Source organism: Vespa mandarinia, chromosome 1 (genome assembly GCF_050613455.1).
Source record: "Vespa mandarinia isolate Hongniang chromosome 1, ASM5061345v1, whole genome shotgun sequence".
In the NCBI taxonomy this organism is placed as follows: Eukaryota; Metazoa; Arthropoda; class Insecta; order Hymenoptera; family Vespidae; genus Vespa; species Vespa mandarinia.
Genome location: NC_140810.1, coordinates 8888260 through 8911578, shown reverse-complemented (window position 1 = coordinate 8911578; position 23319 = coordinate 8888260). Strand labels below are relative to the sequence as shown.

The 23319-nt window shown below is 36.2% G+C and overlaps 1 protein-coding gene across 4 annotated transcripts; it reads right to left on the bottom strand.

Moving 5' to 3' along the window:
• Positions 1 to 32: 32 nt before the first annotated feature.
• LOC118444331 (uncharacterized) lies at positions 33 to 21621 on the bottom strand. Of its 4 annotated transcripts, XM_035872503.2 has the most exons (9): positions 21365 to 21526; positions 19850 to 20587; positions 15981 to 16193; positions 15695 to 15833; positions 6526 to 6652; positions 4205 to 4253; positions 3940 to 4119; positions 1425 to 3822; positions 35 to 1147 (listed from the first exon to the last, which is right to left on the bottom strand). In XM_035872503.2, the coding sequence occupies exons 2-9, from the start codon at positions 20143 to 20145 to the stop codon at positions 1046 to 1048; spliced, it is 3504 nt and encodes a 1167-aa protein (XP_035728396.2). In that variant the 5' UTR covers positions 20146 to 20587; positions 21365 to 21526; the 3' UTR covers positions 35 to 1045. The 4 variants fall into 4 exon arrangements, with proteins under 4 accessions (XP_035728395.2, XP_035728392.2, XP_085512490.1 ...); XM_035872499.2 differs by having other exon boundaries at positions 34 to 3822; XM_035872502.2 differs by lacking the exon at positions 19850 to 20587 and having other exon boundaries at positions 33 to 3822; positions 21365 to 21621.
• Positions 21622 to 23319: the final 1698 nt, after the last annotated feature.

Genomic DNA, 23319 nt, shown 5'->3' with positions numbered 1-23319 from the left:
CGATTTATTTAATATTTTAATATTTTCGGTTTACATGCGTACATGTTCGATAAAAAGCATATTTATTTTATATACGAAGTTTAGATAATCATTTATAGCACTATTCATGCGATATAAATACTTAACAATTGCTAAAATGTATTTATTCTTGCGATATTGAAGTTTTTTTTCGGATTATAAAAGACAATCAAAATTCTAGCTAAGGTATAGCAAGACATTAATAAAACAAATATATTATAGAAAAGCATATTCTTGCGCGTGAATACGTACCGTTTTTGATAAAATTATTATGGTTAAAATAAATTTCCAATGTGCCTTATATCAAGCGTATTCAAAATTCTTCGAGTCTGAAATTTTCGTAACAATCGCATAGTTACTTTCTTATGTAAAAACATCCATAGGTCTTGCACTTACGTCTTCCCAAACGTATGCACGTTCGGCCCTCCATTTGCTTAGAATGAATCATCTCGTAATTATCCCAACAAGGACTTATGACCATGATCACCTAGTCACAGTTTTCTCAATAACCCATTCTTTACTGAGACACCTAATTATATACATACGTATCTAGAATATATTCTGTTTCAATCTGGAGCAATGAATTTTCTGCTACCTTGTGGAAAACGAACGGGATCTTTCGTATGTAATCGAGGAAATACTGCATAATTCGATGTTATAGAAATTGTAATAGATTTTCCTGATTATACGATTTTGATACGATCGTAATTTTTCCCATAAACGGAATCTCGCAAAAATATATCTGCCAATCTCTTCTCACGGAACGTCCTCCAAGTTCCGACAAAGCGTAACGAACGATACTGATTCTAGATGCTTTACTAACGAAACAAAAAAAATAGCTCTTCGTGCTTGCTCGATATGGAGATTATACCAAGGATAAGTTCGAGATGATAAATCACGATCAATGGCCTTTGTAGTGCCGCGAAATAATCGAGCAGATCGTCGTAGAAAAGACATCTATAAATCTATATTATCGGTAACGATTTGAAACGATTTCGTTCGCGCTTCGATACGCTTTAAATAAAAATCATATAGCGTATTGTAATGCTTTTTGATCTTCCCTCTTTTGACTGGCAGTGTTGTCTCCTCTTCGTGGAAGTTGTAGATTATAAGACGATAATCTTAAATCCTGTAAGCGAAAATTTGATATTTCCAGTTTTTATCACTACCATCTTGAGAGTGACGCGATAACAGATATATATACGTGTATTATCAAATCCTACTTTTCAGTCTTTCGTACGAGCGATTTTATTATGGTTTTAAGGATTAACGCATTGAGGCATCGTTGGAGTGCTCTTCCTCCTGATTTTTTCAATATTCGTCGATAACAAATTCATTGATTTTTTATTACAATCGTTTTTTCCTGTAAATCTTTCCATAGCCCTAGTGTAAGATCCGGTACATACCTTGCCCCATAGTCTCTTGTCTTCTGTGTTTTGTTTGCCCTTTGTTTCGTTTGAATCTATTTCCTTTTTCTTTTGATTCCTATAATTGTCTGTTTTTTCCAAAGAAACGTTTGATCCTGGCGTCGTTATAACATCTTCCCAAGATACATTCGTATCTGATTGAACACTAGATGGTGTCGGACAACTACTATCACTTGATAACGAAGATGACCTGACAAAGGAAGGTGGGACTATCAATTTTACCCGATCCTCGATCTGAGAGATATTAAATGGTAATTCATTTTTCGGAGAACGAAAACTCATTCTATTATCTTTCTCATCGTTGACCATGGAATCTAAGTTCCCATGCGACGTCAAATTATCATTGACTATGATCTTTGCTATTGACGTTCTTTTTCTAAGATTTTCCATGTTTTCTTTCGGTGTACTTTGAAAATTATCGACCCTTAGAAGTATATCCTCCAAGTTAACGTTAAGAACATTGATGTTACTCGATTGCGCTGATTTTGTCAATTTTTTTTTATCTATTTTTACATTTATATTCGAAGCTATTTTATCGTTGCAAGATGTTTCTAGCATTTCCTCTTTTGTGTGATTTGTTAATTCCGGATAAATGTAATTAGGCATTCTTTCTTTTTGACGAATTGAGCTCGTCATTTTGACAAACGCAGAGATCTTCTTTTGCTTTTCGCTTTTTGATTTATTGGCAACTTTGACGCATTGCTTGTACTTCTCGTCGATGGTAGTATCAATACTATTTTTTATACCGATGCTTCCCGTAAAGTCAACATCTGTGGACCAATTTCCGAAAATTAAATTATCCTGTTTTTTATCACACGTTTCATTAACGATATCAGCGCTTTTATGAGTCTTATCATTCGAAATCTGCTCGGATTTTACCTTATTCAAAGTTTCTTGCTGGCTATCTTCGTCGTCGTCATTATCAAATTCGTTTTCAAAATTCTTAAGGACACCTTCATTCTTCTCGTTTCTCTTTCTCAATTCCTCCCAATTCTTTCTAGGTTTGTAACTCGTCTTTCGTCTTACTATCGTACTCTCTGTAATATCAATATCAGGTATGAAAAGACGCAGGGCCTTGGTGCCGGTTGGAAACGTTACCTCGTTGATTCGTTTCTCGCTCATAATCGCTTCTAGGCTACTTTTCGAGGCGATCTCTTGATGTTTGTTAAAAGCAGAGACCAATTGAGCAACCGTATATTTAGGTTCCTCGGTTTCTGACTCGGTCGAACGATCTTCTTTGTCATCCGAGATCCCAGAATTGTTGGAATGGCTAGATACGTCCGAGTGTTGTCTTTGACACAGACGTTTTCCCAAGGACATATTCAACTCTCTTTCACGATCCAAAGGCATCTCGTCGGATTCTTCCGTTAGAGTGTCTGATTCGATAGATTTCAAGGAGTCTAGATTTTCTTCCGACCTCGAGTTCGACTCTTTCGACATTTCCGAATGATCATATGTCTTTTCTGCGCTTATCGAATCCAATAAGATCGTATGTTTTTCCACAGGCTTTTTCTCTTTCGAGTTATCTACGATCTCGGATACAACCGGCTTCTTCAAAAGGGATCCATTCGTTTGCCGTTCCAAGTTTATCGAAGAAGTATCACGAGTTGTTTCTTGATTATTATTGATTCTCGATATTTCTACATCGATTCGTTTGATGACAGGAACAACGTCCTCCGTTTTGGCTCTTTCGTAGGGCTTTCTCTTACGTCTGAGACATTCCAAACTTCTATATATGTCGAGAACACCCTGAGATTTTGATAGCGATCGCAAACCATATAATTTTTCTCTCGATCTGCTAACAGGATGCATAGAGGCGATCATATGCTGAACTGGAGACGCAGTAGTCTTCGAAGTATCGTTTGATAGACATGTTTGAGATTGTATACGATGTAGGCTACGTATCCTGGATAAAAGGCCACGACTAGCGGCATGATTCAAATTAGCTTGAGATCGGCTTTGAGCTCGACTGAGCAAACCCTGCGTTTGTTCCTTGTTCAGCAAGCAACTTTGGCTGGCGCAACTTAGGCTCGTTCGCGATGAGTTCAGACTCACTTGGGAATTCGCCGGACTCGGGAAACCTTCGCTTCCAACGAGACTCGATCGACTTGCCGTCATACAGTCGCTTAGGCAAATCTCGCTATGACTCAACACGCAATGTTGAAGATTTTGTTCGTGAATGTCCGTCGATAGAAGATTCGCTTGACTCGTTGTCTGACTTAAGAGGGCAACTCTCCTTAGATTATCTCGGGTCACGACACGTTCCAGAAGAACCTCACGAGATTTCGACAAGTATCGTCGCAAATGTGGTGACGCTTGCGTCGGTGCACCGCGCAACCATTCGTGACGCAGACACTGCTTCGCTGTCATTCGTGCGCTAATGAGAAAGGAAAGAGAAAAAAGAGAGGGCAGGAAAGAAAAAAAGAAAGAGCAAATCGTTAAAGGTTTTTCGAGGTTCGAATTAAGTTCGATGATGCGTGGTTGAGAGACTAACCTTGGATCTAGCACTAAAAGTTTAGCAACGAAGTCCTTTGCCTGTGTTGAAACCTCCTCGAATAATTCTTCTGGGAAATCTACCTCTCCTAGGGATATATTTTGAAACGTTTCTTGGTCGGTGTCGCCTCCGAAAGGGGAGAAACCTGTTAGCAGCACGTAGGTCGTAACACCAAGAGACCTGGAATATTATATGTAACACGATTTCAAAATCTTTCCTTTTTATATTGTAAAATATTTATTATAGATTGATATTTTTCACTCACCACATATCGGCGGCCAACGTGATTGGCTGATAGTGTAATATTTCTGGCGCTGTAACAAAAATCCAATAGAAGTTTTAACAGAACATTGATTACTTCGATTTACGAGTCGAGGGAAGAGGTTTATTAATGAAAAAATATCGATCTTTGCTTTGTGAAATCGAATAAATCTGCGTATTGCGTTCTACGAATGCAAATACATTGTTACGTTTACGGATACAAATTACCTAGTCCAACGGCTTCATTTGTACTTGCTCAATTTATTTGCGAAAAATGTGTCACGTAGAAATCTGTATTTGGGTAAGGATAAATGTCTTACGTGTGCGGATCCACGGTAGATTTAGTATCTCTTTTGTTATGATTACATTTATCCATCACTTATATACTCTGGTATACATGTAATTAAAATTTAATGTCATTTTCTCTCGTAAGATTTCGTAAAAATATTAAATATTCGTAAAAATTAATCGGGAAATTTCAAAAACGTGCGATTTCGATCAGCATTCCCATAAATTCTCGAGAGACCTTAAAAATTTGATTAATCGATCCACTAACGTGCTTTTAATCGAATCACTTTACTCTCTACTTCTCCTCCTATCAAATTATCTTGTTACAGTAATATTCATCGATCAAGCCCTTCTATTTCATTTTTCATGTTATCGTGTCATATATTATACTTCTCTCTTTCCATATATTACATTTACTATTCTGTAGTTCATAAAATACATGTACATAAATTCATCAAATCGTAATTATATACACGAATACAAAATATTTCAATGGCTATTTCTTTATAGTCAATTTTCCTGATAATCATAATCTTTTCAAGAAAAAATGCAAAAAGTTTTTATCTCGAAAAGATCATTTAGCATAAAGACCATTGCAATGTAACGCGTAAGCGTTTTGTTAATTGAAATGCTAATTGAAATACGACAAAGGTTGATTTAATCAGCCGAGTCGGGCGTGATCGAGATCGAGATTTGCGATAAAACGTACGATCGTCTCTCGCGGCTTTCGCTCCATAAAGACTTTTTTAGAATCCTGTCAATGTTGAGTAGAACATCTTATCAAGGAAATCGAGATAGATCTCGTTCTCGTTTCTCGTAAACGCGGAGGAATTAACGTCGATTATATTGTTGAATGCAAAATAGCTTGGAAATATGGTCGACGGTAAGTCGTGTTGATCGTTTAAGAAAAAGAAAGAAAAGAGAGAGAGAGAGAGAGAGAGAGAGAGAGAGAGAGAGAGAGAGAGAAAGAGAGAGCCCCTTGACACGTTCTTCGAGTTTCTTCATACTCGTGAAAAATATCAAGAATGAGTTTGTCGAAAGTTCATAAACATGAAGCCGACCGAGGTTAACGCGTCGATTAATATCGATTATATATTTTCGATCGTTCGTCCGCCCGAGATCGCTAATGAGTCGATCCGGATAATGATCGGCGCCGATTAAACCATACGCCAAGCGTGTTTCGCAAAATGCCAATGCACCTGCCGGACTCTTGCGTGTAAACGCGATATCAAGGAAAACATGAGTAGCATTGATCACTTCGAAAGAAAAACAACTAATTCTAATTCTAATTCTGGAATTATCAAAATGATTATATTTAAATATACCTACGTATATGTATATAAATACAAATATATCTAATATATTGTACAATTGATATAGATATATATTATATATAATAGATATCGTTTCTTTTCTCTCATTTCTTGTTCATTTATTTTTACCTCGTATAAAATCGAATAAGCGATTATTCATTTTATTAATATCTACTGTACTGTTCTTATGTAACGATTGCATTACTCCGTGATCGTGAGTGAAATTGAGGACGTATGTTACTCGGAATTTCCTGGACAAGAACACTCCGTTGGCACGAAAAATATATGACGTCGACTTTTCTCTTTGGAATAAAACGAATCGAATAAACGTCGACCCAGATAAATTCCCGGAAAAAAGCTTAATGATAACCAGACATAGTGAAAAAATAAATTGTGCCCGGTAAAATTTTCTTGTTTTGAATGTATACATGAAAATAAGTATTGTCGCCTGCCGAAAATGATCGTCGGGAGAAGTAAGAAAAAATCTTCATGTTCTTTTACAAATGGAATTTCGTTATACATGCATATATTTATATAATGTTAAGTTTTAAAATCGAACATTTTCCGATCTAAATATTATAACACTTAATATATTCCTTTCGCAATTCGAAATGCTTTGAATATTTTGTAAAATTCTTATTTACTTAAAACATTATATAACACATATTTACAACACGATCAGCAATAAATCGATCATAAACATGATCGAAGAAATGTTGCTCACCCACATAGTCAGGCGTCCCAAGAATCTCACGAACTTCCGTGCCTTCCAGAATGACCCTCGATATCTCGAAGTCGCAAAGTTTCACGTCGCATTCCGGGAAAGTGCCCATCATCACGAGATTTTGTGGCTATAAAAAAATTACGTAATAAATATTACTTTAAATCAAACAACTGTTTATACCTAAAGCAATAATATTTAAGTGAAATTACTAATATATCTAATAAAAATCTCATAAAAATGTAAACGACCATTTTATTTGTAAACCTATGATATTTAAGTGAAATTATTAATATGTCTAATAAAAATCTCATAAAAATGTAAAAGTTTTTGAGAAAATTATTAGTATCGAAACACATAGATATTTTTCGTTATTAGAGAGTCAAAGGAACTTTTAAAAAAGAGACTTCGTATTATCTCGACGTCTTTAAAATTGCCGATAGAAGAATTCTCGAATTTCCTGTTATTCGAGGCGCGTAAGTATCCGATATATAAATCACAGAGGGAGCTATCGAAAAGGGCAAAAGAATTCTGTAGGCCCGACAGGTGGTCGTAAGTCGTTTTACTCGATACTGAGTATGACTCCGCATTTAAACGACGCTGACAATTAGCGAGTTAATCGCGTAATTGAGTGACGTTCGTTTGTACCGTCGACTTTGTACGATACGTACGGCGTACTTCGTACATTTATGTATATACGTACGTAACTATCTATGTATGTATGTACGAGTGGCTCTCAGTAGGACGTCCGATCCTGTATCGTCGCCAACAATGTTAAACGTCGAGAGTCAAATGCTAAAGAATAGAAATTCTTGCTGGTAAGTCGCCAGATTTCTCGCTATCTAGTATGCTTTTACTTTTTATTTTTCTTTCTTTTTTTTTCCCCCTTCTCTCCATGGAATTTGCACATATCTTATTTCGCAATGTAATAATAAAGATGAGATGACTTTTTTTCGATCAATCCTTGATACGCATTAAATATTATAAAGTCATTCGATAATTATCTTACCTTCATCGAAATCTTCGTTCGATTATTTACTCATTGAAAAACAATCGTAAGTTTGACAGGTTCGTAAACGAGACTTAACGCATTTCTCATTAACACGTATCGGAGGGGGAAAAAAAAGAGAGAAAAAGAAGGAAAAAATATAAGAAAAAAATATAAGAAAAAAGAGGAAAAGATATACTTTTTACTATTCACTAGAGACGAGATAAAACTCTTCGTGACATTTACATAAACACGGTAGATGCTGTTACGATAAATCCAAGTCTCTTACCCGATAGAATGGAATATTAAGTTTCCCCTGATACTGCCCACAGGCAGCTCGATGTGTTTCTCGTACAGCATACAACGTATGTACATATAACATAGTACGTTCGAAACGTTCGCTACCACCTCTCGCCATGACATGTACTAGAACGTATTTTTCAGTGCGAATTACCATGCTTGCACACTTATGCTTTATTCGCGCGACATGGCACGCATTTTAAAAAAGAAAGAAAGAAAGAGAGAGAGATATATATAAAGAATTCAAGTTATCGTTTATATCTCGTGTTTCTATGCAACCTCCTATCTCTATGTAGGTACCTACGTACGAATCCCATTATGGTTTCAGAGGCTAACTGTAACGCTTGGATCTTCAAAATTTTTTATATTTTAACAACGATATCACTATATAACATAAATCATTTCGTTGACCTTTCGTTGATCCTCTCTCGACGTAGTATCTCGTAATGAGTACGAAAGGGTTTCAGGGTCTTTGATCCAATTTACTCGCGACTCGATCATCCAACTTGTTTATTTATATACATAGTTATACATACATATATATATATATGTATATATATATATATATATATATATATATATATATATACACCTATATCCCTATAAGAAACGCAAGAATCGATTCGAAGTTTTTTAATTTTCACAAGAAACTCCTTAATCGTTCGACCTTGAGCGATCGTCGTCCCGTAGAAAGCGGGCCAAACCCGTCAATATAATGAATTTATTTTTAGCCTAATGCGATAGGGAGCGACAAGGGAGACGAACGATCCTGCTATATTCGACACGACGTTTTCGACATGAGAACATCTCCACGAGCCTTGGGAAAATTATGTGTGGGCGCGATTGAATATTCAAAGCTTTTCTTTCTCTTTCTCTCTCTTTCTCCCCCTCTCTCTCTTTCTTTCTCTTTTTCTTTTTCTTCTCTCTTTTTCTCTTTCTTTCTTTCGTGTTATCTGCCGTGTTTTTCGATCGGTAAATTACGACGAAAAGAGGAAAAGAAAAAAGAAATAAAGAAATAAAAAAAAAAAAAAAAAAAAAAAAAGAAAAGGACGAACCTGATCTCATCGCCAACTTTAAATCTTTTATTAAAGTATTCAGTTCCAATCGTTTACGAATGGAGTAAATATTTCAAATAAGTAGTCGAACGTACAAGAAGGATGTCACGTTCGATCCCACACAGCTAAATCTCATGAAACTCCCGTTTCTTGAAGAGTCGAAAAGAAGCGTGGGCTCTGACACGTAACAGAAGATGAACGAGTGTTTACTTTGATAAAAAAAAAGATGGGCTCGAAGGTGAAAAACGCGGATTTGAAAAACAAAATCCATCAACTTTTTTTCAATCAAAAAGTTGTAAAATTTTTTTTTATTTCTTAAAGAAATCTTGATGATAATTGAGTCGGTGATTACTAAAGTGATCTAACGATAAGTTTTAAATTTTCTGCTTGGAGATATTTGGAGATTTGAATTTGAATTATTTCAAAATTTTTTTTTCTACAATGACTGTCAAACAGAAAGTGTTGTAGTTATATGTGTTTATTCTTGAATAATAATTCTTTCGTAAAAAATTTTTAAGAATGGCAAGTGTGAAAACATGCTTTTTAATATCTGAAATGATTTAGATCACTTTTATAATCACCGGTTCAATTATAAGAGTCGATCTTTCATTCATATGTATGCACATATGATCTTTCTCTTTCATCGGTCGAATAAATGGCAAGTGCAAATGCGTTTTAATCTCTTGATGAAATATAAAAATACCTTGGTATCATTGAAGCGACGAAGAGATAGTGGAACCTTTTATCTATTTTATGGTGAGGTTTAATGAGCCATTGGTAGATGCGAAATAAATGCGCTAATGTATGACCGATATAATCGACTTGTTTAATTCATTTTCCATGATTCTCTCTCTCTTTTTCTAGTAAATAAATGTCGCGAGATAGAGAGGAGGTGCTCTAGTTACAGTAAACAGGTTGTTCGTTCATTAGTGCTTTTACCAATACAAGATCATGATTCACCGAATGTATTTTAGAACATGATTGATCCTTTATCTTTTATTCTGTTAGATTTTTCTCAAGAGAAGAAACGTTCAATGAGAAAATGTTTCATTTTTCATTTTCTTTTATCTTTCTTTTTCTCATTTTTTAATCAGGAACAACCGTTTCGATTCCAATCATTAGATTTTCGTATTTGACTTACCGATCACTCTTTTCGTTAACGAACAAACAAATGAAACATTTTTTTAAGCAAATAATTCTTTTTAAAAACAAATTATTATTTGTTTTTACAGATATTACCAAAGGAAATTTTACACAATGGAAAAAGAAAGGAACAATATCTGTAGTAGTAACATCCTGATAATTAAGATATCCTAAATATTAAGATAGTTTCTGGTAAAATTTTTAACAGATAATAATTGAAATTACTTTCGCTTTTATTACAAGTCTACGACATTAAACGAAAAGTGATCTGAAAGAGAAGATCTCCCGGGTTGTTTTTCTCGTTGATTTTATCAAAAGGCGTGCTCCAGTTATGGCGGTCGAGCGCAAACGACGGCCGACGCGATGAGGAGATAGGAACCAGGTGTGATTCACCGGGTATATCGAGAGGAAAGAGAGAGAAAAAGAGAGAGAGAGAGAGAGAGAGAGAGAGAGAGATAGAGAGAAAGAGAGAGAGAGAGATAGAGAGATAGAGAGAGAGAGTCAAAGAATGAGTGAGAGAGAAAAAGAGAGAGAATGAAAGAGAAGTAGTCGACGTTGGCACAGGGCGTGGTCGTTTCGAAGAGAGCGTGGGGTCCAGCGCGTGCATCGTTTTTCTATCTGAGAAACGCAAACTCGAACACGGCAGCGCACGTTCTCTCGTGATATCGTCGTTCGTAAGGAGCTCAAAAGCAACGAGATATCTAATCTGCGTATGTATCTGGCGTGGATCTCGTGTAGGGGCTGTGCCGAGTCACAGCGCAGCAGGAAACGAAGCTCGGAAACGAAACGTGGGCGATATACAAGCTTTCTGTCCCACCACTTTCGGTCTCGTTCACCTGACGAGATCCTCGATTCTTTCTTCTCCTTTCCACCATTAAAAACGACTCTGTTTACGAGCTGTAACGAATCAAGTTTCAGTACAAATTTCGAGGACAAACGTGTGTAATCGTTTTACTCGTTACAATCTTTAAGAGAGTGCAAAGATCTCGATTTGTTCCAGACCTAAAGAGTTTATTGCACTTGCAACATTTCTGGTTTTATTATTTTTATTCTTTTTAAAGAGAATAGGCTTGGTTTCGTAATTTTTGCGAGACTATAAAATGATTTGCTTTTTCCTTATTTCGTCTATACAAATATGTTTGCTTGAACGCATATGCAATGTGATATTCGTATTTATCCGGCAATAAGGAACAAGATAAGAATTCTTGAGAAAAAGAATATTTTGCCAGTTCTTTCATGTCTCTTTCAGCGAGTAATATTGTATATTAGAAATATGTATATATATACATGATTTTTCTCTTCGGCGTTACGAGATATCTAGGATTTTCCACGGTCTATGATTGATTGTGAGAGAAGAAGAGAGCTTTGTAGGACAGTATGGCGTGGATGACGCGTCCATCGTTGGTGGACATTTACGCCAGGCGTTTAGGCCAATGTGAGCGCGTAACGATTTATACGAAAGTACGAGAACGAAACGAGGGGTGAGCGAACGAGATCGCGCCGAGTGAGAGAAGTTTCGCGCCCATTTTGGAAAGTGGTCGCATGCAAGCGTTTGATCTCTCGCTCTTTCTTGGCAGCCTTGAAGTTCCCTTGTAAATCCCTTTGCCGATGTAGCCGAGCTACATAACTCGATTTTGCTCAGCTCTCGAAGACGACGACGACGACGACGACGAAGAAGAAGACGAACTCGGACTTCGGACGATCCCGATCGTGTACAAGTATTATTCCGGCGCTCCATAAACTCTTCATCACCGTATTTGGATCGTAATAGTGATACACCAAGTTCGATACTTGTTTATGTTGGTACATACATACTATAACGCGTTTCTCTTCGTTGTCAAACCGTGAATTTGTGAGTTAATCGATCCTCTCTTGTATATCGAAAATTACGATTTTTCTTTCGAAGGCAAGAATATCTTTCTTCTTTTGACGTATAACTTAAGACATTCGATGATAAGCGAAGGAATTTTATACTACAGTCGAAAGCTGACAGGGTAGTCCTGGCTACTAATTCAAAGAATTGCGAATTAACTTGAGTTTCTGTACGATCGTAATGTAACCACCACGACGAGCAAAGCGTTTACGATCGTTGGAATTTAATGTCCCGTCCGTGAGAATTATTAATCGGCGAATGTACTGTTTTCTTTTTTTCATTTTCTACCGGTAAAAGTCGTAAATTGTTCCAAGCGATGCTGGAATCCTCTCGTACATATATACACATGTTGGCACCCACATATACGAAGAAAGAAAGAAAGAGTAAGAGAAAATTTATATACACGAGGGTCTACGAACACGCGTGAGTCATGCGGATATTTCCAACGAGCATTCGATGATTGGCTACTGTAACTGGAAAATATGAAGTATCTAACTGTTCTCGACATTCTTTTTTTCTGAACAATTTATGAGAAAGAAGAATTTTAAGACGAATAAGCGGCAATAGAAGTATGTACGAAATCAATTTTTTTTTTACATTTGAAAAAGCTCGACGACCATTTATCTCTCTTTCTCTCTTCTCTTTTGCTGAAAATAACAAGAAGAAAATATCATCTCAAGAGATCAATCGACCTCGATCCATCAAAATTTCCTGTACTACGTTTCATTCCTTTCGTCAGTCTACGAAACTTTTCATAGAACGCCTACGCGTTTGTCTCTCCGAGAATGCACAGTGGAATCCAAGAGGGACAAATAATAAGACAGACAACCAACGGGAACATAACGCGCAAGTCGAGGAAAAAAAAGGAGGCAAGTGAAGACGTAGAATCTTTCTATACAAGTATCGTTGACCTTGATTCTCACTGCACTGACCTTGACGTGGTAATAGGCCATAAATCTCTATCTTTATGAAGTCATTCTTTCGCGTATGAACGAACCGTGAAGCGGCGGCACACAGGGCTCGTCCGATTTTAGTTTTTTTTTTTTTTTTCGTTATTCGAATTTCGTTTCACGAGTTTCTCTTCGCATCATCGATACATTAACATATTTACGAGAAAGTCACGTATTCTCGACGAATCTCGCTATGTAAAGAGGAACTTTTTAAATACTACTTCATGTTTGCAAAAACTTCGGAAGGCCGAATCGTTACAGGAACGCGCACAGAACACCTTTTCTTTCTTTTCTCGATAATAACCTTGTTTGTTGATAATCGAAGAACTGTAGAAGAGTCTGAGGTGCCTGAAAAAAGCTATGATAAGAAACGTACGACATCGTTTGCATAACGAAGTGTCAGTCAGGGGCTTGGCCACAACATAAAAGAAATTAGCTTGATATTTATTTAACCGAGTCGAAGTTTATAACGACTTTGTCGAGCGTTCGGTCTTAATTATCGTATCTTCTCTCTTCTCTCAATTATCTTAGCACACGCGTATTTTGAATGCTTCTTTCTCTCTGCGTCTTGAAAATAAAGAGAATCGATTGGGGATTCACCTTGTCCAATGGAAATTACATTTTGCTCGCATATAATATCTCATCGATCGTTCATCACCTTTTCCATTCGATGACTATGTGAACGTGATTTTGAATCGTTTCTGATAATAATAATAATAATAATAATAATACGAATTACATGATAAGAATTTAGAATAAGTTGATGAAAATGAAAAGATCGAAGAACGCAAAGAAAATCGAATAAAATTGTCGAACGAAATCTTTCGAATAAAATCAAATTGGTCGCATTTTTTGTCTTTTTACGTTTTCGAAATCAATCGTTTTCCTAATGGTTTGTGTAAGTACATATATACTTACATGCATACATATGTAACTTACATATGTAAGATATAAAAAGATCGAAAGAAATCTTCGCCAAGAAGTCTTCGTGTTTCTCGCGTTCTCACAGATAAAGAAGGCAGATGCTATAAATTGGCACAAGAAACGAGCCGGAATGGTGGAGCAAGTCTCACAATTTCACGCAAGCTCGATCTCAATGGTTCGCGGTTTTTGTTGGTCGATTTTAAACGGCAAATCGGGATGGCCGAATCGTCGAAAGATGCGCGTCTTTCCTTTATCTGAATTTACCGTAAATGGCAATTCCAATTTGTTTTCCGCTCAATTATCGGATCGTTCTCCGCGGGAAAGACCGACTTGATCGTAATTAAGCCTCTCTCTTTCTTTTCTTCATTCATTCATTTTTTCTTTATTTCTTTATTTCTTTCTTTCTTTCTAAGAATAACGAAAGGTTCTTCCTGAAACGACTTGAGATTGTTCGCTGTGGATAACAAGTAGTTTTTCGTTCAATTCAAAGTTTCTCTTTTTTCCTTTTAAAAATAACCTACATCTCTAATTGATATGGTTTTTTTTTCTTTGTACAAATAAACTGTACATAAATTTTCTTTTACTTTTAGTATTATTATATTATTAGTTTATTGAATTACTAGTAAATATAAGATTTTGTTCTTTAAATGTAAACGTGAGAAAAGAAAAAAGGAAGGTTTAAAACGTTTCAAACGAATTATGCGACAATGATTACGTTGGAAATTTTCTGGTTATTTTATAGAAGAGACAATTACATCGTAGGTACTAATAACGCAGCAAACGATAATGATTCACGATGCAACCTTGCGTTTTCATTAATTCTATACCGATCGCATTCAAAAAGCACGAGAGAAGATTAATGAGCGAATCAAAAGGCATCGTACGCCGACTATAAATTTCTTATTCCAGCTAAGTAAGAACATATAGTTGTCTTTTGCTAATCGAGATTAGCAAATCATTCGAAAAATAAATAATGATTCGTAGAATTTATTATTCATTCATTAGAATAATAGTCGCTAGCTCATTGTGTTTAATTACGAATCGTTGATTTGAGATCACTATCATTGCTTGTTTATTAATTATTAATTACAAATTGATCAATTAAAAACGATATATCATATTTGATTGTCAAGACATAGAACAATCTTGAGAGAATGAATCTACGAAACCGATGCAAACGTTTATAAATTAACTCATCTAATTAGTGAGGGAAAGAGATTCGCATAAATATTATCTCGCTAATATATCTCGATAATGGATACTCATATATTTATTGTTAAGGGAACCAAGTTTTTAAATTTATCGAACATAGAAGGATACAATAATTATCGATATCGAGCGATTGTCAAGAAACAAGATTTAATATGTTTCTTGACTAATCGTTCGAACGTAATCGGAGAATTTATCATCTACGGCTCATGGTATATCGATCGAATAAAATTTTTATTCTAAAAATTTTACGATATAGTATAAAATACTTTGACGATTGTATTTTTAATATATTGAAAGGATTAGTTTCGACTAGTTACGAATCGACATTATTGACGTAGGTTTGAGTAAAGCTCCAGTTCGAGTTTCAGTTCGAGCTCGAGCGAATAGAAATGCTGTAGATACTTCGAAGGAGAGAGAGAGAGAGAGAGAGAGAGAGAGAGAGAGAGAGAGAGAGAGAGAAAGAGAGAGAGACAGAGAAAGAGATAGAGAGAGATAGAGAGAGAGAGAGAGAGAGAGAAAGAGAGAGACAGAGAAAGAGATAGAGAGAGAGACAGAGAAAGAGATAGAGAGAGAGAGAGAGAGAGAGAGAAAGAGAGAGAGATCGACGAAGTGCGCTCGAAGGAAAACGGCGGAACTTTCTGGTGCCATGACGGCGAACTCAGTTCCGGGATCCGGATATACGAGAAGCGTGACAAGACCGCTTCGACCTTTTATGGGTCGAACTTACCTTGATGTCCAAATGGGCGATATTTCTCTCATGGAGGTAGGCAAGTCCTTCTACTAGCTGCCTCACAAAGTGGACGACGTCACCTTCGAGGGGCACCAAATCACCGTCGATCAGAGTCTGTAGATCGCCACCTGGGGCACTGAAAAGTCACGCCTTTCGTCACGCCTATCCTCGCCTTTCAAATCCTCTTATCTTTATCTCCGTTTGTTCTTACGAATCGTTAAAAAAGGAAATAAAAATGGAAACAAAGGAGAAAAAAAAGAAAATAAAAGAACAAGACTCTCACAATTCCATGACCATAATGATCTCCTTCAGTGTCTCGTATACATCATGCAACCGAACTACCCGAGGCGATTGTGAGCAGAGAGACAACAGGGCGATCTCGTGTCTTAATTCGGCGCTGCAATCGGCGTTGAATCTATTCCTGGATGAATACTTTGCCGCATAAACCGTGCCCGTAGATCGAGACCTGCAGCGATATACTCTCGCCCACTGTCCGCTGTAAAAAAGAAGAAAAAAAGGAAAATAGAGAAAAGCAAATTACGTTAACGAAAAAGTTCCATTCGTTGATCTAAAAAAAAAAAAATTCATTCGAGATCGAAGAGATGAGTGAAGTCGAGATTCGATTCACGACACAAACCGGCGACTTCGATGCTCACGAACGAAGACGCGTCTCTTATTGCAGCAAGGTCGACGCCGCGGCGCCTGACAAGGCTGCTGCCTTCCTAGCGCGTATCTCGCATTTTCGTTTCGCCTTTATGCACGAGAGATTTTTATTACGCAAATCCGGCATACCGAAGGAACGTCATTTGAAACATTTCAAATTTCAAACGCGTCTTTTAATCGCATACGACAACTACTCTTCAATACAATATATATATATGTATATATATATATATATATATATATATATATATATATATATTTGATTTTAAATTTATATCTCGTTATTTCATGAAAGCAAGAAGCAAGTCATTTACATTACGATCTACTCGTTCGTTCGAGATAAATTCGATAAAACAAAAAAGTAGTTAGTCGCGATTAACTTTAATCGCTTTCAATTTTCCTCGAGAAGTACAAGTACGCAACCCCTAGAGAATGAAATATTAAGATGGACATGTAATAAAAGGAGAAAGGAAAGAAGTATAATTTCTAGACGCCCTTTTACCGTGAATTCAAGGCTCTCTTCTAAAAGCAATTACGACGAATCTTGATATCGATGAAGACGCGAGTATATCGTGGCTGGAATCACGAAACGTGTGCCCTATATACGGTCTCGCGTCGCATTATTCTCTCGAACGAGATCATTAAAGTACTCTCCGATTATTAAAGATCAGAGTGTATGCGCGGGATCGTAGAAAATTAGATTTCATCGATCGGCACTCATCGAGAACGCACGAGTTGGGAGCGCTAAAGTAGAAAAAAATCGAACGTGTACGTAAAGATAACGAAACGTTCATGATGGTGAATAATTTTATGAAAATTTATGTGTGATATTTCTAATTTTCTTGTTTCCTTTTCCTCTTCCCCTTTCCCCTTCCCTCTCTTTCTCTCTCTCTTTCTCTTTCTCTCTCTCTCTCTCTCTCTCTCTCTCTCTCTCTCTCTCTCTCTCTCATCGATGTTTTGAAATAAAGTTTAGCTTATATACGATCGTATATAATCAACAGAGATTGCGAGTTGCGATATTAATGTAAAACAGATAATAAGAATTTATTTACAAATACATGTGTGTATATACTTAGGTATATAGGCCTAATTGACGATTTCTAACACATCCGGGATAAAGAAATCGGGTACGTTCCCTGGACAATTGATAAGTCGACTTTATTCGTATACATTCATTACCGATCGTGAAAAAAGATAGAGAGAAATATTTTTCTTTGTCAGAGTTCTTTAGAAAATCTATGTCGTTTGATCGCCTTTTACGACTCGTCGTTTCTCTTTACGTACTCAACGCATACGTGCCGAATCGATTTTGTAGCAATGATTTTCTAATACACAGAAAGCCGTATTAAGAAAAGCGCGAGAAATTGCTACAGCTACCGTAATTGGTGTTTATTGACGGGTGGTCTACACTCGTACAGGTATAAAATCATTTTCATACTGATCGAATTTCGATAAGTCTCACGAATCAATTGGACTAATCAATAAGGTGTTTTTATTTATTTATTTATTTATTTATTATCTTTTTTTCTTCCTATTTTGTAAATGACTAATTTGTCGCGTGAAATAATTGTGCTGAACGTAATCGGCCGTTTATTATACTTACTAGATAACGCGTGAGATACGGGAAGGTTAATGAGAAAAGAAACGATCATTTTCCTAATTCGATGAATGAGTTATAACGTTTATTATAACATTGATAACCACCGAGAAGAGAATGAAATTACATCGAGAAACATATCTTCGTTATTTCTATGGAGTTTAACGCGAAAAGAACGCTTACGTACTTACATTAAGTATATACGATAGATAAGCCGCTAAGTGAATCGACTTCATTAGAGAAATTCTAAAGCACGCCGAGACAGTTGCGACCGATAGGAGAGTCAGGTAACGAGTTATCAATGCATGCTGCCACCACCCATTAAAAGGATCATTAACATATCCATGAATATGAAACGACAGAAGGTTCATCAATGATCGATTATGAGATTTCGGTGTCTCGTCACGTTTTCCAAAGGGCTAAAACGTTTGTAAGATATTACGTATGATTATATGTAAGTAAATACCTATATATGTGATTATATACGTCAAAAGAAAAATCATTGGGTCTTATATTTTTGATTTGAAAATCAGAATATTTTCTGCCATATATTGATGGTAATAATAATCGTTTAAACCATATTGCTCTCCCTATATTTCTATCTGATTTGGTCCGTGATAGAATGGATGATACGCGGAAACAAAAGGAATCCTAATTTCTATACTGTAACTCATGTTCGAAATTCCACATTGGATCTTAATAAACTTTTTACATGTCGACAGAAAATACATTCTTGCTAATCGATGCCATTACGAATGCTGTTAAGTTGTACCTACATAAATGTCATAAATAATACATAAATCTATATCTATTTTAGATTTTTAATATTCCCAACGAAAAATGTCCACGTAGACACGTATAGATTTTTCAACAATCTTATCATTGTGTCAAAATAACACATAGATTGTGAAAGAAGAACAATACGTTTGTCGTTTAACTAAGATATTCGCATCTATCGCGTAATTCTAAGATTCGACGACGTATTTCTGACGGTTTTTTTTTTCAATTCTCCAAATAAAGACGCTGGAATCGAATTAATGCTGGCATAAATAATCGCGAGTCATCGTTTATTCAGTCGGTATTGCATACAAAGCCAGTTATTGATTCTCGCAATGTTAGAAACAAGCGCCATCATTCGCGAGAAAGAATAATCGTTCGCAATCGATCGAATGAATTTCTTCCCTCGTTCTTTATCTATCTCTTTCTTCCGATCAATTCCATATAAAAATGTCGATGCAATTGAAGAATCGATTAAGAGACGAGTGTACCATCTTGTATTTTCAATTCGGTGTGTGGGAGTAGTTTCGATCGTAAATAATCTCCTTTCGTTTCCATAAGTCATAACAGACGGCAACGACGATTACGAGCGACGATTGATTTACATAAAATCATATGGCAGAAGATCGCGGAACCAACGGTGTTCTTTAATGTTAATAAGCACGCTTACAATAACTATCTCCGTTCAGACAATTTGATCTATACCAATTTAATAATAATAATAATAGTAATAATAATAATAATAATAATAGTAATAATAATAATAATAATAATAATAATAATAATAATAATAATTATTATTATTATTATTAGCTAATCCGCGCGATTCTTCAGGTCTGATGCAATAAATATGATTAATGTACGACGTATGGTGGCGCGTCACGTATCATATCTCGCGTCTGCTACCGCGCGTAACATCGTGACAAATTATATATCACAGTCGAAGTTAATTAATCATTGTCGAAAGATCACATGTAACGCAAAAATTTTCTTAAAGATTTTATTCTATTTGAATGTATTAAATTTAATCATTTAACAGTGTGACTTCATCGAATCGTTTCTATTCTTCTTTCATATCTATGACGTGTTCGTTATTATTTCGATATGCGTCTTACCTCGCAAAAGGTTTTGAATCGATCTCATAGTGCTCGGTGATCGGTCCGGTTTTGACCACTCTAGCAAGTTGAGCCTCCTGAACAAGAACTAAGCCCTCCTTCACGTGGTTCTCGCTCCACTGAACTCTGCATCTTCCTCTACACCTCTCCTCACCGTGGGTTCTCTCCGCAGTCCCTCCTCTCCTCTTCGAGTTCGCGCACTTCGAGGACGATTGGAGATTGCGATGCTGAAACCTCGATGACGTCTTTCTCGTAGACGACATCGTCGATGCTTGGTGACTCGACTGATAGATCATCTTTAATCTTTAATCTTTAATCTTTAATCTTTCTTCTTCCTCCTTTTTATTTTTCTTCTTATTTTTTTTCTGTTTCTTTTCTTTTTCTTTTTTTTTTCCTCAATCTCTTTCTCCTTCTTTCGAAATCCAACGCACGAGCTCGTTAATTATCGTGCCCCGAGGGAGCAACAAGAGAATTCCTTCTTACGATCCTTGTGCGATTTCCAGCGCGATTCGCTGGACATTTCGAGTCTAAGAGATTCCGTTGAGCATTTATCGTAATCGGCGATTGATCTCTCATTAGGGAATCGTTATCGTCGAGTTTCCCGATCGAACGATTTGTTGACGAACCAATTTCGATTTCTTCGATTATCCACCTTTTTCCTCGTGTCTCAATTTCGGAGTTCTTGTTAATCGTGAAATATCGCTAAAGAAGCGTTCGAGGATGATGAATGCTAAATCGCTGAAACGCAAGAATCACTGTATGTATTACGTAACTGAATGACTTTTGAAAGACATCAAGCATATCGTAATTATGTGTCCTTCGTTATGCTAAACGAGCGATCGAATGATCACTTTAAGTTCGATCAACGGAGTTATCGTTTGTAGTAATCTCGATGACGTACAGAAAGATCGCGAAGGCGTTACAAGTGATCGTTTCGCTTGATATTCGAAAAAGAGAATTGAAAAATCAACGCGCACGAAATATAGGTAGATACGAGAGTGAAAGTGGCCTGGGTAAAAATGTGTCTAAAGAATGAATGTGTTTCTCTGTCGTGGAATAAAAAAGATATGTGAAACACTTTGATAAATAAAAGAGAGATAATCACTTAGTGATAACTAATAATAATAATGATGATAATGATGATGATAGTGATGATGATGATGATGACGATAATAATAATATTAATGTTAATGGTAATGATAATGATAATAATAAACAATAACAATTTCTTTATAAAATCTTTGATCAAAAATCGACACATTTTATATATCTGCCCATAAAATTTAACGAATATACAAACGATTTAAAAATATTATGAAATTGAAAATATGAAGAAAAGAGAAAACGGCAGAACCATTTGATCGAACTTTTTGAATGATCGATACACCTGATAGATCGTACATCTATAGAAGGATCTATATATTTCGATGGACACCAACGAATCGAATATAAATAAATAAACGATTAATTGCGGGAGGAAAGGAAGAGCGTGAAAAAAAAAACAAAACAACGCACCTCTTTCGTGACTCGACGGAACCAACCGAGTAGTCTTTTCCGTGCTTAGTCGAAGGATCGTTATTGTACTTCACATCCTCGGTACCGATCGACGATGGATCGCCGCCGCGTCGATTCGTGCGAGAGATCGCGAGCTTCACGGTCCAGCGCCGAGCCTGAAACTGGCCAAGAGAGTTGCTGCGAGGCCGTAACCGGCCGAGGTTGAAGCGGCGAGTCTCTGCACGGCATACCCTCCGCTCCATTCTCTCTTTTTTCTTTTTCCTTCTTCCTCTCCTCATCTTAAACGTTCTGCGTCTTTGTCACACTCGACACTGTCCAGACGCGTCCTCGTCATCGACGTTATCTTTGATGTCCCGGTGTCGGAAACGATAATCCAACTTACGACTCAATGCATAGGTTCTATTTCTTTCGAATAGTATTTCATTTTCGTGATGAATATACACATCTGAATTGTTTTCTGATTTGATGATTTTAAAATCGATTATGTAATCTTTGTATATCTCGCACATTAAATTAAAAAAAAAGAAAAAGATAAAATAATAATAATAATAATAATAATAATAATAATAATAATAATAATAATAATAATAATAATAATAATAATAATAATAATAATAAACAAAAATGAAATGCGATTGATTTTCTGTCGTTTGAAAAAGAAAAAAAACATTCATTTCTAAATGGAGAAAGGAAAAGCGAACGAATCGGAAAAATATATTTTCCTTCGTTTCAAGTAATTTAAAACATTTTAAGAAGATATTTGGGTTTAGTTTAACGATATTTGTTAAACATTTGTACACCATAGGAAAAGGTTTTAAAAAGTCGAGAAAATACTCGATTCTAAGAACCATCTTTGTATTCCAACAACTTCGATAGAAATAATCCAGTTTTACGATGTAAAATCCAGTATTCGATGTACGAGAAAGAAAGAAAGATAGAGAGAGGGGGGGGAAGAGAGAGTGAGAGTATTTACATTGTCCAGGAAGAGGTCCGTGTAACCGGAGCTACCTTTAACTTCTCTCGTTACGATAATCGGGGCCCGAAGCGTCGCTCGTACCGTAATTGGAAATTACCGTATCACTGTGCTACATCGAGAACGTTCTCCATTCGCGAGAAGCGATAGCGCAATCATGTGGAGGACCAGACGCCTATCGTTGGAGTCCTTTCCTTTTCTGGTTTTTTTCTTTAATGCGTGTGTATGCATGCGCGCGCGCATGTATGTATCTATATATCTTCTGCTCTTTATTCTACCTTCGTCCTTGGAAATTTCACACCTGGAAGAGATCCGAATCATGCATAGACCAATTAATTTCGTAAAGCAAAGTATCCTTTTTATATTGTTATTTTTATCTTTATTTAAGCATCGTTTCTATTCGAAATTTCGACGTCAATACTGAACGGACTTTATTATATTAAATTTATTCGAAATCATTCTCACTAAACTTGCAAATGTCAGCAACTTCTAAAAGATAACTATAACCAAAATCATTTCTTCGATGAAAGGCAAAATAAGTGTTATTGTAAAAAAACTTTAGTATGATAATGAATCCGTGGGAGTATCATTACAATAATATTCACGTTTGATTATATTATATCTTTTCTTGGAAAACACGGAGATGACATCGATCTTTAGTAAATACCGCGATCTATGGGCACTGAATTTTAAAAGAATATTATTTTTCAGATGGATTTTTTGTTTTTATCCCTCGAGGGTAGTAACTGCGGAAAATGCACGTGCAAATACTCACGATCCCCGCATGAGTATAGTGACAAGCAATTAGTGCCGACAATTAGTAACGACATGTTCGATCTCTACCGTGCCAAGGATAATTGCTCGTCTATTCGTCGATCGATTATTTTCAATGACGAATGCGAACGTTTGCTCCGTAGAGGACTTCACCTCGAGATTGACAAGAAATTAAACGTTTCGGCCTTTAGTCTATCTGACGCATCAT

Excerpts from the sequence above, each read along its gene's own strand:
- LOC118444331 (XM_035872499.2), bottom strand. The coding sequence starts at position 20,145 with ATGATCTATCAGTCGAGTCACCAAGCATCGACGATGTCGTCTACGAGA. Across the intron at positions 6,653-15,694 it reads TCGCCCATTTGGACATCAAG|CCACAAAATCTCGTGATGAT; the intron begins GTAAGTTCGACC and ends ATTTTTTTATAG. Across the intron at positions 4,120-4,204 it reads ACGTTGGCCGCCGATATGTG|GTCTCTTGGTGTTACGACCT; the intron begins GTGAGTGAAAAA and ends ATAATATTCCAG.